Source organism: Schistocerca nitens, chromosome 4, assembly GCF_023898315.1.
Source record: "Schistocerca nitens isolate TAMUIC-IGC-003100 chromosome 4, iqSchNite1.1, whole genome shotgun sequence".
NCBI lineage: Eukaryota > Metazoa > Arthropoda > Insecta > Orthoptera > Acrididae > Schistocerca > Schistocerca nitens.
In genome coordinates, this window is record NC_064617.1 from 903,277,728 (window position 1) to 903,296,916 (window position 19,189).

At 44.3% G+C, this 19,189-nt stretch overlaps 1 protein-coding gene across 1 annotated transcript in view; it reads left to right on the forward strand.

The window, feature by feature from the left end:
• LOC126253461 (protein ELYS) overlaps positions 1-19,189 on the forward strand; it is a 346,049-nt gene that overhangs the window by 13,298 nt on the left and 313,562 nt on the right. Inside the window, exons 3-5 of the mRNA XM_049954815.1 lie at positions 500-819; positions 917-1,094; positions 15,396-15,579. Coding sequence (XP_049810772.1) covers positions 500-819; positions 917-1,094; positions 15,396-15,579 — 682 coding nt within the window. The remainder of the gene's footprint in view (positions 1-499; positions 820-916; positions 1,095-15,395; positions 15,580-19,189) is intronic.

Here is a 19,189-nt window from a genome sequence, read left to right on the forward strand (position 1 = left end):
GTTGCAAGCCTGATGCCCTTTTCTTGTGCTACCATGCACAATGATTTTGCTGGGCTCTGCCGCATAGAAGCAGAAATGTCCAGCAACTTCTGTTTGTTTAGTTGATTTTCCAGTTCATCAGACATCCAACACATGCTTCCTGCTCTAAATCTGTGTATTTAGCACCTTGCTGAAATGCATCTTCAGTAAGAAAAATAGATTAGTTAGTTGAAAGCACCATAATTTAAAAACAAATTGGACATCCAAACATTACACATTGCATTCAGTAGCTTTCATGACTGAAGTAAGCTGTTAAATGTTACACAACAGTAGAACGAATTCCAACTTTTCTTTGAACTTCTAACATAATTTACATCTGTAGGCCAGTGCACAGTGACTTTCTGAACACACTGTACAACAGGAATATGCAAGTGATCTATTTCAGCCCAAATTTGGTGTTGCATTTATGTTTTGGATGAGTCTGTACACACAGTCTGATCAGTATCTCTTCCTGTTGCAGACTGCAAATATGCATGGACTTCTTTTAAGACAGAACTACGGCTCTTCCGCATGTCAGTAGGAAACAAAATTGCCACATGGAGGTTTGGAGCAGATGTTTCCCAGTCTGAGAGTGTTGCAGAAATTGGACAGGAGCATATTGGGTACCGTGTGCCACATGTGACCTGTGTGTGCGAGTTGCCACCACGGGGAGCAGTCACTGGTTCTACTGCTCCTCAGCTTCTTGTAGGACTAGACTGTGGGCCCAGTCGTGGTGGTGCTGTATGTATTTGTGACAGCTCGTCTGGGTCTGTAGTTACAACTATCAACGTCTTACACCCGGTAAGATTTCTACCTGGAAATTTAATTTTAAATTAAACTTTTTCAGAGAGTTTCATAGAACTTCTTCATTGTACCTTTTTTTTTTTTTTGTCAAAAGGTCTCATCATTGTCAGTTATTGATGGAGGAGCAAGTCCTGCAAGCAGACTTCTTTCCCCAGCCATCACGAACATGTGTGGGGTGGCTGCTGTGGGCCTTACAGGATGTGGATATGTAATGTTAGTTGATTTGCGGCGGCACGATCCAGATGGCCCTCACACTGCCATTCTTCTCAATGGTAAATGCCTGTGAACTCTCTAATAAAATTTGCAGTGGTTGAAATAATTGAGAAATATCCTGAATTACAGTCTATAATTTTGACAATATAGGAAAGGTAGATTCCTGTTTACTATAAAGATGGCACATTAAGTGCAGTCCGTTTGTGCCAAACTGTGTATTTAAACACATTGAATGATTTTCTCTTGGCAGATCTGTCTTCACCGCAGGATTACTTCAGGTTAACTATGTTATATTGTGTGATTCTAGTTTGCTAGAATGAATGGAACAGTTGACAGTACTTTTTAGTGGTTTGCTTTTGGGTGTTTGGCCGAGTTCTTGCACAATATTTTAACAACCGACTCTGTCAACGTTTTTAGGTGCTGTGGGCTGCGTAATTCACACTCATTGCCTGGTTTTCGAACAGGCAGTGGTGATGCACCACAATTTGTAACCACCTAATTTGACTGCTGGCAACCGCTACCCTCTTCGATGTTTGTTTATCAGAGAAGGCATTGTTGTTATGTGAAATCCACATTCTGTAGATGATTTTGGATTCTAATGGCTGGGATAGTCAGCAAAATTGTAATAACTTGTGCTGAATTCCAGTCCTTTCTGTTTTATTACCTTTCTGACATCTTTATTTCAGCAGTCACCTTAACTAAGCTGTTCCAGAAATTTGACATTTCCATGACAAGACTGAACTAGTTGTACTTTAGTTCAAGATTATACTTGAGGCAGTGCTCAGCAACAGCTGATTTGCTTGGAAATTTTAGTAGAGTTTGTCGCATATCGTCCTTGCACCTCTTCTCAAATGTTCTAGTTGTCTTCCCTCATATAAGACATGCCATATTCACATGTAATGCAGTACATACCTAGTTTGTGGAGATCTAGATCATCTTTAACATTAAAAAGATGATCTCTTACCATTTACATACATTGGATGCTCTGCTTTTATAGGAGCCTACCAATCTGTCTGAAGACTGGGCCAGCCCATGGCAGACGAGTGATTCTTGGCTTTGCTTTTTCCTTTTTGGTCTACCATTTGCTCAAGAATAGTTTAATTCTTCAGCGAAGTGTTACAATTTTATGGCCTAGTCTTAGCACAGAATTTCTTTGTGAATGTTGCTGACAGATGGGGATTGTATTTTCTATTTACAGTGTGACCCAGGAATTTGTTCGTTGTTCGCTTAACTAACAAGTCCAAGAAAGGTAGTGGGCCCTCTTTTTCAAGTCCCATCACGTGTTTCATGTATTTTAAATGTTCCAGAAACTCTTTGTGCTATTTCATTCCATGTTATCACACCACAAATTCATCATCCAAGTATTGATAGAAACCCATTTGCTTGAACTTGGCTGATTCTTGTGTATTTGCCTAAGTCTTCATTGTATAGGTTTGCTTCAGTAAGGGATAATGGATAACCCATTGCTACACCATTTGTATTGTTATGCGTCAAGAAAGTAACAAAACGGGGAAAGTGAAATTTTCAAAGTCCGAACAGAGTGTCATTGCTCAGGCATATAAACATTTTGACAAGATTAGTTGGTCACCAAGAGTGCAACATCAACTCTTCTGTGTGGGTGTGAACAAGCTCAATGTAGAGGGTTAAATGAGTGCAAACCAATCTTTCTCTGTTACTCTTGTAACATTCTGTAAGAAATGCTAAGGACGACAGCAGCAATACCCAATAGCAGCAACAACCACCAGGTGTTTGACAAAGCAGTTCAGACACTGAAACAAATTGATGAAGCAGTTGTAGCAGAAAGGAAGACCACATAAAAAAACAGAGCCTCTTCTCGGCACCATAAATACTTCAACTTGATAAGCTAGAGGCAGTCAGTCAGCAGGATTGATGGTGTTAATGTTGTTTGCACTCGTTTCTCTGATTATTGTTTTTTAACATCTCGCGTATAAGATTGTTTCAGTACCGGTCATATTCCTGCTGCCTTAAGAAATGACCACCATTCGACAACCACAGGGGATCGAAGTGAGCCTCCATTACCAGCCTCCGGTTTTTGGTAGTCTAGGGCCTACCGACACCATTGAAGCCTGGGGCACAAAGTACTCTTAAACTCCAACACCACTTGGATTAGATGGCCTACTCAATCAGCTGGCCAGGATCAGCATTTAACATGACCTCACAGTACCCGACATTATGGTCTGTTTGATGCGACAACACAGACAGTGACCTGAGAGGGACAGAGTACTCCATGGGCATTGCCATCTCCGAGCAGAACTTCTGAAGGGGCGCATCTTGCACACCGTGCATGGCAATAGGCTTACTAGAAGTGAGTGGCCTTAGCACAGGGCTGATACAGCAAGATACGGTAGCCTGAGCCAACCGCTGGGTTCAGCAGATTCCTCACCGGCTTTGCTATGGTGCTAGCAGCCACCACCAAAAATATGGTGACGAGATTTATTTAGAGAAATAAAGGAAGTAATATTTAATCCCGTTTTATTGCATATGGCGATGCTGTACAAGGTCCTTCATCCTGACAAACAGTAAGGGTTTCCAGCCTAGGAGTGGATAACCACTACAGCATGTTGAGAATATTTTCCATCATATTGGAAATAAGTTGATATGAGAGTGTGATTTAAAGTTCAGGGAAACAGTCATCAAACTTTTTCACAATTAGCTTTAAGAATTCAGAAAGTGGCTCTGTAGTACAGGAGACCACATCAAAATTGACTATAATATCGATATCTAGAAGCTGTTATTGTCAGACAGCTTACAGAATAATTAGAATTACAAATTTAGTGTTCTCACTTCCCTACATATTCACTGAGAATGCATTTAAGGGAATATGACAGCTGGTACATACATGTGTCAGTGTTATTAACTATAGATCTCGGAGGAATGCCTTCCTTGCATACCTTTAAAAGCCCATGTAGTCATGGTGGCTTGTATTCTAAGATCATTAATGACACTACATGACAAGTCTGATGCGCTGAGAAAAGTGAACTTCTTCCTCTTGCGTAGGATTTACATCTATCTGTTTGTAGGCAATGTGTTTCAAAAAGTTGAAAATCGTGTTATCATAGATATCCAGGTTGGCATATGAACTATTATGAAAAGGATAAGAGTGCTACTCACTGTAAAGATGACACACAGAATTGTAAACAGACACAACAAAATGACTGGTACTGGCAAAATCAACTGGACATAGTAGTCATGTTCGTGAGGTGCACCAGCATGTGTGAACGTGTTTTCCTTTCTTTCATGAAGAAGGCTTTGGTTGAAAGCGTAATGTGTAACAGTCTCTTCCTTATAACTATCTGCAACTCAGTGTGTCATTTTTATGGTGAGTAGCAATCTATATTTCTCATAATTGCCGAAAATCGTCTTGTACTAATCCATACATGACAACATAATAAAGATGTTGGGGAAAAAACTGATAAACCAGGACAGAACTTTCAATGTAAGCCAGACTTCAGTTGCAGTATGCAATTTATTAAGATATTACCGGCCATCTCATCAGTCAGAGTTGGAAAATGCTAAGAGTATGTCCGTTTCACTTAGTAACAAAACTGAGGTTATGACAGCGTTATGAACAATTATCTCTGGGGTTATAGAAGATGGTTACTCAGAAAGTACAGAACATACAGAAAAATCCACTTGTTAGTGGATATGGCATTTCTCCAAGTTTTGGTTATTCATAATACTTGTCATGACGTGGTTGCAGAGCACATCATTATAGGCAGGAATATGATACCACGACGTATTATGGAGTGATGCATGTGTTTTGTCTCCTTGAATTTGCTAAATATGAGTCACTTGTGACAGTTCAGTGATGGTCACGTACCAGATATCAGGTAAAAACTCACACAGATGAAAAATCCAAGGGTGGTACAAAACATTTTGTGAGGCTGTCTGCTTGTGTGGTCTGAAGAAAACGGGGCTGCTACTGTTGGCACAGAAGGCAGAGTAAGCCTGAGAATCATTCTCATGAGCCCAAAAAAGTGGACAATGTGTGCAAGCAGACAACTGCAGATCCTGTAGTCAACTGTCTGGCATTTTCCATGCAAATATCTGTGTGTAAAACTATACTGGTTGCAGTTGTTGAATGAACTGGGTACTGGAGACAGTGAACTTCCTTGTGACTTTTGCAGTGACTGTCGATTTCTACTGCAGGAAGACAGTTTTTCACAGAAGTTGGTTTTCATTGACAAAGCCATATTTCAGATGTCTGAAGCGTCATAATGTATGTGTTTGGGGCACAGAGCATCCACCCAAGATTGTGGTAATCATTTCTAATTCACCTAAAGTTGATGTCTTTTGTGCCATGTGGTTATGAAAAAATTGTAGACCATTTTTCTTTGTGGAGAAAACCAGGACTTGTATTGTGTACCTGGACTTGCTGAAGCAGTGTTGTATGCCATAATTATAGCAAGACAGTAGGGACTTCAGTTTGCAACAAGACATGCCCCACCACACTTTCCTTTGGACTTTGTACTTACCTTAATGCCGAACTGCCTCAGCATTGGATTGGACCTGCTTCAGGTCATTATTCTCATCTTCAGTAGTCCCCAGGATCACATCCCCCCAGGGGGCCCACAGTCCCTTTTGTGGGTATGTGTGTGGTGTGCACGGGGCCCCGAGCTATTGCAGTCTCCTTCCTTTCTCCACACTGCATTACTGTCCCTGTTCCTCTTCTTCCCTGCCCTTGCTCCTTTCTCCTTGCCCCCTCCTTTCCCTCTTGCTAGACTTCTTTATATCGACCTGGCTATCCTCCCGGCTTTGTTTTTGGTATGTGCTATTGTATAGTATGCTGTTTCCATCTGCTTTTCGGTGTTTTTGGTCCCCTTGGGTTTGACCTCCATGTCCAAAGTTTTCCGTTCAGTGTGAGCCATTTGGGGATGAACTCCCAACCTAGTTTCCATGGTGCAGGCTCCTCCCCTCCCCTCCCCTCCTTTTTCCCCTTGCACCCTGGCCCCCTTCCTGCTAGGTCGCCAGCATGGTAGCCAGTCCGTGTGGTGGGGCTGTTAAGTATCGACTTGGCTGAGCCCCCTAACGACACAGGGATCACACTGCTAGTACCTGCCTGAGATGTTAACGCCTCATGTATGTCAAGGAGTCAGTGCTCATCACTTTGGGGCATCAGAACTCCCGGCAATGTTCGCCATACCAGACAGCCCTTGCTGTGGCTGGGTGGTGCCCATGGGGTGAGCCCCTGGTCGGAGTGGGTCAACATCCTGGCCATTCTGTGGCCATCTGTAAGAGTAATAGAAGACGTGACACTCCTTCTTCTGATCATTTGGCCTTCCCCTCCCCGGCCACCCCCTGGGAAGAGGGTCAAGCTCGCCGGCTTGAGGTGAAACCTTTCCCTCAGTACCTGGTTTGTACCAGGAAGGATGGCGAAAGTTTTGCCACGACCAAGCCTTTGATTTTCGTGGAGACGATTGAAAATAAGTACGGCGAAGCGGAATTCTTGAGTAAAATGCAGTCTGGTTCTTCGCTCATAAAGACATCTTTTGCTGCCCAATCTGAAGCCCTGCGGGTTTGTTACCATCTCGGTGACATCCCAGCCTCTGCCGCACCCCACCAATCTTTGAACTCTGTACAGGGCATCATTTTCCACCGGGATCTTCTACTCCAAACTGACGAGGAGCTCCTCGCAAACCTTGAGTGGTGAGGAGTTCGATTTGTCCACCATGTAGAATGAGGCCCTAAAAACAATCACACCGATACAGGTGCCTTTATCCTGGCCTTCGAGGGGATACCGTCCCAGAGAAGGTCAAGGTGATGGTGTATCGGTGTGATGTAAAACCATACATTCCACCACGGATGAGATGCTTTAAATGTGTACGGTTTGGACAAGTCTTCCCGCTGCACCCATGACCCCCTCTGCGGTGACTGTGGGTGCCCCTTCCGTGAGGGGAGTTCCTCTGCTCCCCCGCCAGTTTGTATAAATTGTAATGCGCAGTATCCTCCACACTCGCCAGCATGCCCGGTGTATGTGAAAGGACGACAGATTCAGAAGTACAAGACCTTCAGTCGACTTACCTACACTGAGGCTTGTTGAAAGTATGATGGCTCCATCCCGTGCCTATAACTTCCACTTTTGCTTCAGTTACGTCTATTCCCCCTCCTACCCCCTCCTCTTCCTAGCCCCACCTCCTCCGCCCCACACGTTCCTCCTCATCCTCCCTCTCCCACTCCCCTTCCCCACCCCTTCGGGTGCTGCTCCCCCTCCCCCCACCAGAGAAGTGTTCCCCTTCTTCGGCAGCCGCCAGTGCTGGAGCTACCTCCCAGGTCTCCTCTTCCCGGCACCTCACTGAAAGGCGATCTGCAGCTCCACATTGGCAGCGTGATCCACGGCCAGTGGGTGCCAAGATCGCCAGATGTAATTCCGTGCCCGACCATGCTGCAGTCTGCCCTTCTCTTTCTTCACAAGAGAAAAAGCAGAAACGCAAGAACAAGGGCAAGGCCCCTCCGGTACTCCGAGCTGCCGCCTTCCCCTCCTCCAGCCAATGAACCAACAGAGTCTGACCACACCTGTATGGACATTACCCCATCCTTATTGGTGATGGATGACGACTCGGCGGCGTGACCGGCTCTGGTCCGTTCGCTTCCCATTTGGACTCCAGCTTGACAATCCTCTATGGAATTGCAATGGATATTTGTGTCACCTCCCAGGGTTGCAGCCCCTTCTTTCCTCCTACTCTGCTGCTTGCATTGCTCTCCAGGAGACCCTTTCTGTCAGTTCTCTCTCACCCACCCTTCGTGGGTTCCACGCTTTCTGTCGGAACCGAATTGGCCTCTTGTGGGCTTCTGGTGGTGTTTGCACCTTGGTCTGCAAGGACATTGTTAGTAAATGGGTTCCCCTCCATACCACTCTGGAAGAAATTGCTGTCAGGGTCCATCTGGCCACTCCAATCACAATCTGTAATCTCTACCTCCCACCTGACAGGCTGCCCACATCCCTTGCCCTAACCACCCTTCTTCAACAACTCCTTTCTCCCTTCTTGCTTTTAGGGGACTTTAATGCCCACAACCCTCTTTGGGGTAGTTACACTACTGCCCTGGGCAGGACAGTTGAAGCTGTTCTGGCAGGACTTGACCTCCGTCTACTAAACACGGCGCTCCCACACACTTTAGTGTGGCACACGGAACTTTCTCTGCCATTGACCTCTCCATCTGCAGTCCCGGCTTTCGTCCCTCCATTCAATGGGTGTCAACGATGACTTATGTGACAGCGATCATTACCCAGTTGTTTTGACCTTCCTTCAGCATATCTCGCTCCATCACCCTCCCAGGTGGGCCTTCTCTAAAGCTGATTAGGATGCCTTATTGTGCTACCATCCCCCCCTGTACTACCACACAGCAGTATTGATGAGTCTACACAGACTTTGACTGCTGCCATTTTTTCCGCAGCTGTTTCAGCCATCCCTTCTTCCTCGGGTTCCCTCCGTCGGAAGATGGTCCCTTGGTGGACTCCGGAAATTGCTGCGGTCATAAAAGACCACCGCCGTGCTCTTCAACACTTCAAGTGGCACCCTTCTACTGCTCTCCTTCTGGTCTTTAAACGATTCTGCTCTTGGGCCTGTTACCTAATCAAATTTCAGAGACTGATTTGCTGGAACGATATGTGGCTACCATAGGACCGCACACCCCCTCTTCACAAGTCTGAGTGAAACTCATGCGAATTTTGGGCCATCGTCCTCCCACCGGCGTTGCAGGAATTTCTGTGCGTGGTGTTGTCCTTACTCATCCGGACTTCGTCACAGAGCATTTCGCTCAACACTTTGCCCAAGTCTCTGCATCGACTCAGTCTCTGCCCACGTTCCTCCTCCTGAAAGAGCACTCGGAATGACTGCCTTTGTCTTTCACTTCTTGCTGCTTGAAGCCTTATAAAGCCCCATTTAGTGAGTGGGAATTTACCAGTGCCCTCGACCTTTGTCGCAACATGGCTCCTGGACCAGATCCGATACATAACCAAATGCTCCAACATTTATCGGTGGCTAGCCACCGTCGTATACTGACCCTTTTCAACCATGAGGGGGTATTTCCTACCCAGTGGCAGGAAAACATTGTTATTCCGGTGTTGAAGCCTGGGAAGCCACCTCTTCAGTTGGATAGCTACTGTCCAATTAGCTTTACCAACACCCTCTGCAAGCTTCTTGAACACCTGGTGAGACGGTGGTTGTTGGGGATCCTTGAATCCTGTGACGTTTTGTCATCGACTCAAGGTGGTTTTCGCTGTGGCCAGTCTATGGTGGATAACTTGGTCCACCTGGAGTCTGCTATGTGGTCGGCTTTTGCCCATCAGCAACACCTCATTGCAGTCTTCTGTGACCTGCATAAAGCCTATGACACCACCTGGCGCCACCACATCCTCACCACCCTTCACGAATGGGGCCTTCGTGGCGCTCACCAGTTTTTATCCGTAACTTTCTTGCTCTTTCCGTGACCCAGTTGGTTCCTCCTACAGCACTTCCCATCGGCAAGAAAATGGGTTTCCACAGGATTCCGTGTTGAGTGTCCCTCTCTTTCTCATAGCCATTAATGGACTGGTGGCGGCTGCTGGGCCGACAGTGTCCCCCTCTTTTTATGCCTACGATCTTTGTATCTACGTTGCTTCCTCCGTCATGGGCGCTGCAGAACGTCATTTACGGGGGGCAATCTACCGGGCGCAATCTTGGGCTCTCTCCCACGGTTTTCAATTTTCGGTGGCCATGTCACGTGTCGTGCATTTCTGCTGTTGCCGTACATTCCATCTCCATCCTGACCTGTTACTCAATGGCCAATCCTTCGAGGTGGTGGACACCCCATCACTTCTTGGGTCTGGTATTCGATGCCCGGTTGACATGGCCCCCTCATCTTCACCAACTGAAGAGGACGTGCTGGTTACATCTCAATGTTCTTAGATGTCTGTGCAATACCACCTGGGGTGCATACCGCTATATTCTACTGCGATTGTACAAAGCGCTGGTCCAGTCTCGTTTGGACTACAGGAGTCCTGTCTATGGTTCTGCATCACCTTCGACATTGCAGATACTAGACCCCATCCACCATTGTGGGGTACGACTTGCGACTGGTGCCTTCCAGACTAGCCCCGTGATTAGCCTTCTCGCAGTGGCGGGTATTCCACCGCTGCGAGTTTTGCGCCAACAACAGCTGATACCTTATACGCTCCGCATTCGCTGCACCCACAGCTCTGTCTTAATCTCTCCATCAGTTAAAAGGATTCTGTCCCTCCAGAGGCCCTTCACCACCAATTCTACTGCCTTCTCAGTTCATTCCAACATTGAGAAGTGATTTATACTGTTGTCTCCATGGTTGCTGGTCACATTAATTATGCTTTCACCTATGTGAGACACGCAGAACTTCGTTCCTTGCCAGATGGCTTTAGTGTTTTTACTGCCGAATTGGTAGCCATTTTGCGCAAACTGGACCATGTCCACTTCTGCTCAGGACTGTCCTACACTATCTGCAGTGAATCCTTGAGCAGTTTGCAAGGTATCTACCAGTGCTTCCCTTGCCACCCATTGGTCATGGCTATCTAGGACTCCCTTTCTCTCCTTGATCAACATGGATGCTCAGTGGTTTTCATTTGGACCCCAGGACATGTTGGGATCCCTGGCAAAAAACTTGCCGATAGACTGGCTAAATTGGCTACTAACAGGCCATCTCTTGCTATTGGCATTCCAGAAATAGACCTTCGCTTGGCTTTACGTCATCAGGTTTTGGGACTTTGGAGTGCCGAATGGCACACTCTTTCTTCGCTGAACAAGCTCAGGGCGATAAAGGATTCTACAGCTGTGTGGCAGTCCTCCTTAGGGGCTTCTTGTAAGGCCTCTGTCGTCCTTTGCCAGCTCTGCGTCGGCCATACTTGGCTGACTCACGGTTATCTCCTCCCTCGTGAGGACCCCCCCTCTCTGTCGCTGTGGATCAATGTTGACTGTGGTTCATCTCCTACTTGACTGTACCAACTTATCTGCCCTGCGACGGACTCTTAGCTTTCTTGACTCACTACCGCTGGTGTTAGCTGACAATGCCTCAGCAGCTGATCTCGTTTTACGGTTTCTTCATGATGGGGTTTTTTAATTGATTTATTTAAGGGATGGACCTTCAACCTTATCGGTGGGTGGAGGGGATAGCAGGCCGTTTTGCTCCCCCCTTCGCCCCGATTGGACTGGCTGTGGAATTGCTGCTGGGGAGCATGCAGGGATGAAGTGGAGAGAGGGTTGGGCAGCTAGGCGCAGTTGGGAGGTTAGATGGTGGGTGGGGGAGGGGGGGATGGTGGAAAAGGGGAGAAGTAAAAAGATTGGGTGCGTTGGTGGAATAGAGGGCTGTGTAGTGCTGGAATGGTAATGGGGAAGGGGCTAGATGGGTGAGGATATTGACTAATAAAGGTTAAGGCCAGAAGGGTTACGGGAGTGTAGGATATACCATTGGGGGGGGGGGGGGGGTTCCCACTTGCTCAGTTCAGTAAAGCTGGAGTTGGTGGGAAGGATACATATGGCACAGGCTGTGAAGCAGTCATTGAAATGAAAAATGTCATGTTGGGCAGCATGCGTGGTTCATTTGTTTCTCGGCCATGGTTTGTTGGTGGTCATTCATGCGGACAGACAGCTTGTTGGTTGCATGCCCACATAGAATGCAGCACAAAGGTTGCAGCTTAGCTTGTAGATCACATGATTGGTTTCACAGGTATCCCTGCCTTTGATGGGATAGGTGATGTTTGTGAACAGCTGGAGTAGGTGGTGGTGGTGGGAGGATGTATGGAACAAGTCTTGCATCTAGGTCTATTACAGGGATATAAGCCACGAGGTAAACGGTTGGGAGCAGGAGTTGTGTAGGTTCAGTGGATGGCAGAATACCACTATAGGAGAGGTGGGCAGGACATTTCTCGTTTCAGGGCACGACGAGAGGTAGTCAAAATCCTGGCGGAGAAAGTAATTCAGTTGCTCCAGTCCTGGGTGGGACTAAGTTATGAGGGAAATGCTCATCTGTGGCTGGATGGTGAGACTTTGGGAATAGTGGGTGATTGGAGAGACGAGGCATGGGAGATTTGTTCTTGTACAGGTTTGGGAAGATAATTGCGGTCCGTAAAGACCTCAGTGAGACCCTCAGTATATTTTGAGAGGGATGCGACAGCCATTCGTGGCTAGGCTGTACGGAAGATACTTCTTGGTATGGAATGGGTGGCACTATCGAAGTGGAGGTCTTGCTGGTGGTTAGTAGGCTTGATATGGACAGAGGTACTGATGTACCTGTCTTTAAGTGAAGAGGAAGATGGTTTGTTGGGTTGAGAAGGATCATTTGAAGCGAATGGGGGAGAAGTTGTTGAGGAATGTGGATAGGGTGTCCTCACCCCTGATCCAGATCACAAAGTTGTCATCAGTGAATTTGAACCAGGTGAGGAGTTTAGGATTCTGGGTTTTTAGGAAAAATTCCTCTAGATTGCTCATGAATAGGTTGGAACAGGATGGTGCCATGCAGATGCCCATAGACGTACCCCGGATTTGTTTGTAGGTAGTGCCTTGAAAGGAGAAGTAATTCTGGGTGAGGATGTAGTTGGTCATGGCGTCTATGGAGGAGGTTGTTGGTTTTGAATCCGTGAGGCATTGGGGAAAGGTAGTGTTCAATAGCGGTAAGGCCATGGGAATTAGGGATGTTAGTGTAAAGGGAGGTGGCATCAGTATTGATGAACAAGGCGCTGTGTGAGAAAGGAACAGGAACTGTAGAGAGTCGGTGGAGGAAATGGTTGGTATCTTTTATATAGGAGAGTAGGTTCTGGGTAACAGGATGAAGGTGTTGGTCTTCAAGAGCAGAGATTCTCTCAGTGGGGGCACAGTAAATGGCCACAATGGGGCATTCTGGGTAGTTAGGTTTATGAACTTGAGGAAGCATGTAGAAGGTAGGGAGTGCGGGGGGTGGTAGGGGCGAAGGGAGAAGTGGACTCTTGGGGGGAGGTTCAGGAATGGGCCTAAGGATTCGAGGAGAGACTAGAGATCCTGCTGGATTTCTGGAATAGGGTCACTGTGGAAAGGTTTGTAGTTGGATGTGCCTGACAGCTGGCTGAGTCCTTCTGCCAGGTAATCCTTGTGGTTCAAAACAACAATGTTGAACCCTTTGTCTGCAGGTAGGCTTATAATGCCAGGATCGGTCTGTAGGAGGTGGGCAGCAGTTCTTTCTGTGGGTGTAAGGTTAGTTTGCATGGTTGAGCGATTTGGGGAATGATGGTGAGGCCAGGTTTGAGGTTAAGAAATTCTGGAAAGTTAACGGGGTGATTTGGGGGCAGTGGGGGTGGATCATGGTTGGATGGAGAAGTGAACTGAGTCGGGCAGGATTCAACAGTGCTCTATGGTTGAGTCTGATTGGTAGGGTTGGTGGCGAAAAGTTTTTCCATTGTAAGGACCAGGAGAAGGAGAGAAGGTCTTGACCAAGTCAAGCTTGATTCAATTTGAGAGTGGAGCAAAAGCTGAGTCCTCTGGAAAGAACTGATACTTCTGTAGGCTAAGGCTTGCAGAGGAAAGATTCACGACTATTGGGAGTGTTTGGTAAATGCAGTAGGTCTACATTTACTACATTTAAACATTTTTTCCAGTGTTTTTCTATTTGGCTGACTTTTCTTCAGATTATCCTTTTGCAAATTGCTCAGGACATACCTTTTAAAATTATTTTCTTTAAGAGAGCACAAAAAGTTGTAGATGATGACCTAGTTTTGTTTGTTTTGAGAAAATCTTACTGGTGATACTATACCTCAACGTTGCCAAAAACTCGGACGCACTGTTGATAGGTGCATTATAAGGTCAAACAAATAACTCTGTCTCCAAGTATTAAACTGATAAAAGTAGAACTTTACAGTATTAATTGGGAATGTGTGCGAATGTTCACACAACGTTTCATGAAAGTCTGTGATGGTCATGTGGCAACTTTTTCCGAAATTAGACCACTTGGCATGGAATGGTTCGTTCCTAAATGTCTAAATTCCTCACATTATTTCCCCTGTTCTATTGTATAAAGGCATCCCTTCTTACTTACGGAAGCTACTATTCGCTTGTGCATATAAGGTGGTTGCTGCCACTTACCTACTAGCCATTACTCTGTTGGTACATGATTGAAATTGTATTTTTGTGATAATTTTTCTTAGAGTTGCCTTAACACAGAAGCTGTTACGTTACTATCACTATGATCTTTCTTGCTCTGGGAAAGAATGTAATGGCAACTTCATTGTTGATTAAGTAAAACATCTAGCCATGCAATAGACCTATATGTGAAATTTTAATAACAATGTGCCCTTGAAATTTGGCCGTTAAATGATATTTTCTAACAGTAATTTGAGAAATTTTAATGCAGAATGAGATTCCATAATGTGAGAACTTTAGGAAGAACTGTTAACCATAGGCACTTGTGTGTAACTGTTTGCTTAATAGTGATTATGATCAGTTCTTTCCTTGGATTATCATTTGTTAGTGAGTATGTGACCTACAGTTAAATCCTTGTTTATACAGGGTGATTCATTTGGAGGGTGTTGCAGAGGTACAACCTACACACATACTATTTTCAAATGGTGCAAGTTTTAGTACCAGCTGATTACCTACATCGTATGTGGTTTGTGCAGTGATCCATACATCAAAGAGTGAATGATCTTGCCTTACACACACAGTTTACTTACAAATCAGGTCTTTATATTTGATGAGTATTTTAACAGCATGAACATTCACATCAGGGACTATGAGAACTTGCAGGCTGTTGCTGTTAGATCGTGCCAACAAAAGCTCTCCGTAAATGTGTTGGTGGAAATTACGAATAATCATGTTCAGGGACCTGTAATGATGTGATGTAGCTTAACTGGAGCAGCTTATAGTTTCTGCAGACCATACTCCTGGAACTGCTGGACGATCTACTGCCTACTGTACAAGGAGGCCTCTGGTTCCAGCATGATGGAGCCCCACCCTACTTAAGTGCAGATGTGCAAGCTGTCAATTTTGGGGAATGTGGGTTAGGATTAAGAGGACGTGTTGTGTGGCCAGTGCGTTCACCTGACTTGTCCCCAAAGGAAGTAATGAATTAATATGAAGGTGCGCTGCATATATTGAGATGGAGGGTGGGTTGTCAGTCGTTCATATAAGTTACTGCCAGAACATGCCTAACAGTAATGAATGATAAGTTTTGTGCAATTGCAGTTATTCACTATTATAACTTTAAGGATGTGTTTTAGGCTGTGGTTTATTAATAAAAAAGATTCTTTTTTGGTAAGCTATCATTCCTCATAGTTTCAGCAAGGTCTTGAAACACCCTCTATAGAATTTAGTAATTCTTACCTTCTTTTAGACAGATTTGTGAAGATGTTTTCTCTTTTCCTTTTCCAGAAGAGTCGTTTAAGGTACCAAGGAAGTTCGCTCTGAAGGGTTCAGACGGTAAAGTACGATGTTACCTTCCTTCATACAAGGTGGATGTGACTTGTGTGCAGTATGTGCCATGTATAACAAGCCTTCTTGTAGGATATAACTTTGGATGTTTTGAGATATGGGACTTGCGGGAGCAGAAAATTAGGTGAGATACTTCACTTTTCATATATGTGATGTTTTAAGAATACATTTGTTTTTCCTTGTTAATAAAAACTTATTCTCACAAAGTAGGTACACAAATTTAACAGTGCCTAGTTCTTGCATAATTTACAATTTTTTTACATTTATTATGAAAATTTGTAGGTATCAGCTTAATGATAAAATATTATGTCAAGAATATAAAAGAATATAAATGTCAAGAATATAAAAGAAACTTGTAAATAACCATGTGTACTTCTGTTATACAGAGTGCTTTGTTATTCCTATTGGTTACTTTACTTTTGATGTGTCAACTGATATTTTTCAGAGTATTTTTAGAGATTTATTTCAAAGAAATCAATAATTTCGCATAGGAAACATGTCACCTCTCAGTATTCAAAAAGTAAACATATGTGGCAATAAAGCTCTCTGCAATTTAGTTAATGCTGTGCTTATTCATGAGTTCATTTTATAGTTTAGGTAATACTCAACTCTTCATTCACAACTAGTACAACTAATATCTACTAGTGGTTTTAGTAAGGCAGATGTTTCAGCTTATACATTCTTATACAATGTTTCATCATTTTGTAGCATTTAGTAATGTAAAAAGTAGTAATTAAATCATTCATACATCTTCTTCACACCACTCTAATCGTCTCCTCATGCTATATCAACATTTGTGACCAGGATCAGTAACCACAGGCGCTCAAAATTATGTTGAGGGATGCTGTATTGGGTATGTAACAGGGACTGGAGAGGGGGTAGTTTTTTTGCTCTATACCAGACTTATCCAGTGTCGTGGTAAACTTTACGGCTGCTGCTGACTTGAAATACCTAATGTTTAGACAGTTTCATAAAGGGTGCTACAGCTACATTTGTGCACTACTCACCACTATACAGTGTATAACATTTGGTATATGGTGTAACCTAATTTCTGTTCCATTTAGCAGTTGCATGTGAGAAGAAAGATTGAGTTGCCCCACAGTATAAGCTTTTTTTTTTTTCTTTTTTTAACGCAAGTTAGGTGATCAGATGATTCGGACACTTGACTTGCATGCAGGCAGAGTGGGGTGCATATTTAGATTTTCTGTGATTTTGCTAGATGCTTAATTTCCCGTCTTTGTTCAATCCAACTTGTACTCAGTGTCTAACTTTTTTGATGGTACATTATACTGTATTCTTCCTTCGTTCCTTCTTAATTTTACTGTTGGGGTTGACATTAATTGTTGTGGCAATTTTTGTCTTTTGGAGACTCATTCCACATGGGAAAAATATATCCAAAAACAAAGATGATGTGACTTACCGAACGAAAGCGCTGGCAGGTCGATAGACACACAAACACACACACACAAAATTCAAGCTTTCGCAACAAACTGTTGCCTCATCAGGAAAGAGGGAAGGAGAGGGAAAGACGAAAGGATATGGGTTTTAGGGGAGAGGGTAAGGAGTCATTCCAATCCCGGGAGCGGAAAGACTTACCTTAGGGGGAAAAAAGGACGGGTATACACTCGCGCACACACACACATATCCATCCACACATATACAGACACAATGGTCTGCTTGTGTCTGTATATGTGTGGATGGATATGTGTGTGTGTGCGAGTGTATACCCGTCCTTTTTTCCCCCTAAGGTAAGTCTTTCCGCTCCCGGGATTGGAATGACTCCTTACCTTCTCCCTTAAAACCCATATCCTTTCGTCTTTCCCTCTCCTTCCCTCTTTCGTGATGAGGCAACAGTTTGTTGCGAAAGCTTGAATTTTGTGTGTATGTTTGTGTTCGTTTGTGTGTCTGTCGACCTGCCAGCACTTTCATTTGGTAAGTCACATCATCTTTGTTTTTAGATATATTTTTCCTACGTGGAATGTTTCCCTCTATTTTATATATATATATATATATATATATATATATATATATATATATATATATATATATATATATATATATATAAAGAAAGATGATGAGACTTACCAAACAAAAGCGCTGGCAGGTCGATAGACACACAAACAAACACAAATATACACACAAAATTCAAGCTTTCGCAACAAACTGTTGCCTCATCAGGAAAGAGGGAAGGAGAGGGAAAGACGAAAGGATGTGGGTTTTAAGGGAGAGGGTAAGGAGTCATTCCAATCCCGGGAGCGGAAAGACTTACCTTAGGGGGAAAAAAGGACGGGTATACACTCGTGCACACACACACATATCCATCCACACATATACAGACACAAGCAGACATATTTAAAGACAAAGAGTTTGGGCAGAGATGTCAGTCGAGGTGGAAGAGTAGAGGCAAAGAAGTTGAGAGACAGGTGAGGTATGAGTGGCGGCAACTGGAAATTAGCGGAGATTGAGGCCTGGCGGATAACGAGAAGAGAGGATATACTGAAGGGCAAGTTCCCATCTCCGGAGTTCGGATAGGTTGGTGTTGGTGGGAAGTATCCAGATAACCCGGACGGTGTAACACTGTGCCAAGATGTGCTGGCTGTGCACCAAGGCATGTTTAGCCACAGGGTGATCCTCATTACCAACAAACACTGTCTGCCTGTGTCCATTCATGCGAATGGACAGTTTGTTGCTGGTCATTCCCACATAGAATGCATCACAGTGTAGGCAGGTCAGTTGGTAAATCACGTGGGTGCTTTCACACGTGGCTCTGCCTTTGATCGTGTACACCTTCCGGGTTACAGGACTGGAGTAGGTGGTGGTGGGAGGGTGCTATATATATATATATATATATACAGAGTATTCATAGGACTATCAAATGGTAATTTATTCATTCCAGTGAAATTAAATTTTCTTAATAACGTGTATGATGCTTAGTACTTTCCTTGTAATATCTTGAACTAGTTTTTTGAGTGGTTTAGTTATGCTACAGCATGGTCTAAACAAACCCATGATGAATAGCATAATCTTCCTGCGAATCTTCTCTATTCAGTTCAGCTTTGTGAAGATCTGAGGCTGACAAACAATACACATGAGGAGTCTGTAAGTGACTATGATGTAAGTGACTGTGTACTTTCATTATACTTTAGGATTCCTCTGACAAATCTGTCAGGCAGTTTCTTTTCAATGACTGGTGTTGTTTCATAATTCTACCATTAATTTCTCACTGAGTTAGGTGGAGCGGTGCTTAGCACACTGGATTTGCTGTTGGGAAGACGACGGATCAAACTTACATCTGGCCATCCTGATTCAGGTTTTCCATGATTTCCCTAAATCACTTCAGGCAGATACCGGGATGGTTTCTCTGAAAGGGCACGGCCAGTTTCCTTCCTCATCCATCTGTAATCCGAGCTTGCACTCCCTCTCTATTGACCTTGTTATCAATGGGACGTTAAACACTAATCTCCTGTCTTCCTCCTCTCCTCCTCCTCCTGCTCTTAATTTCTCAGGACAAATGCTTTCCATACTTGATGGTTTTGGCTTGTTCATAAGATGTTTGGTCGCTAGAATTCATCACAATTTTCAAAAAAATGTGACAATATTATGAAAAGGATAGTTGCTACTCACCAGAAAGCGGTGATGCTGATTCACAGATAGGCACAACAAAAACCCTGTCAAAAAATGAGCTTTCTGCCAACAAGGCCCTCGTCAAAATTACACACACGCACGCACGCACG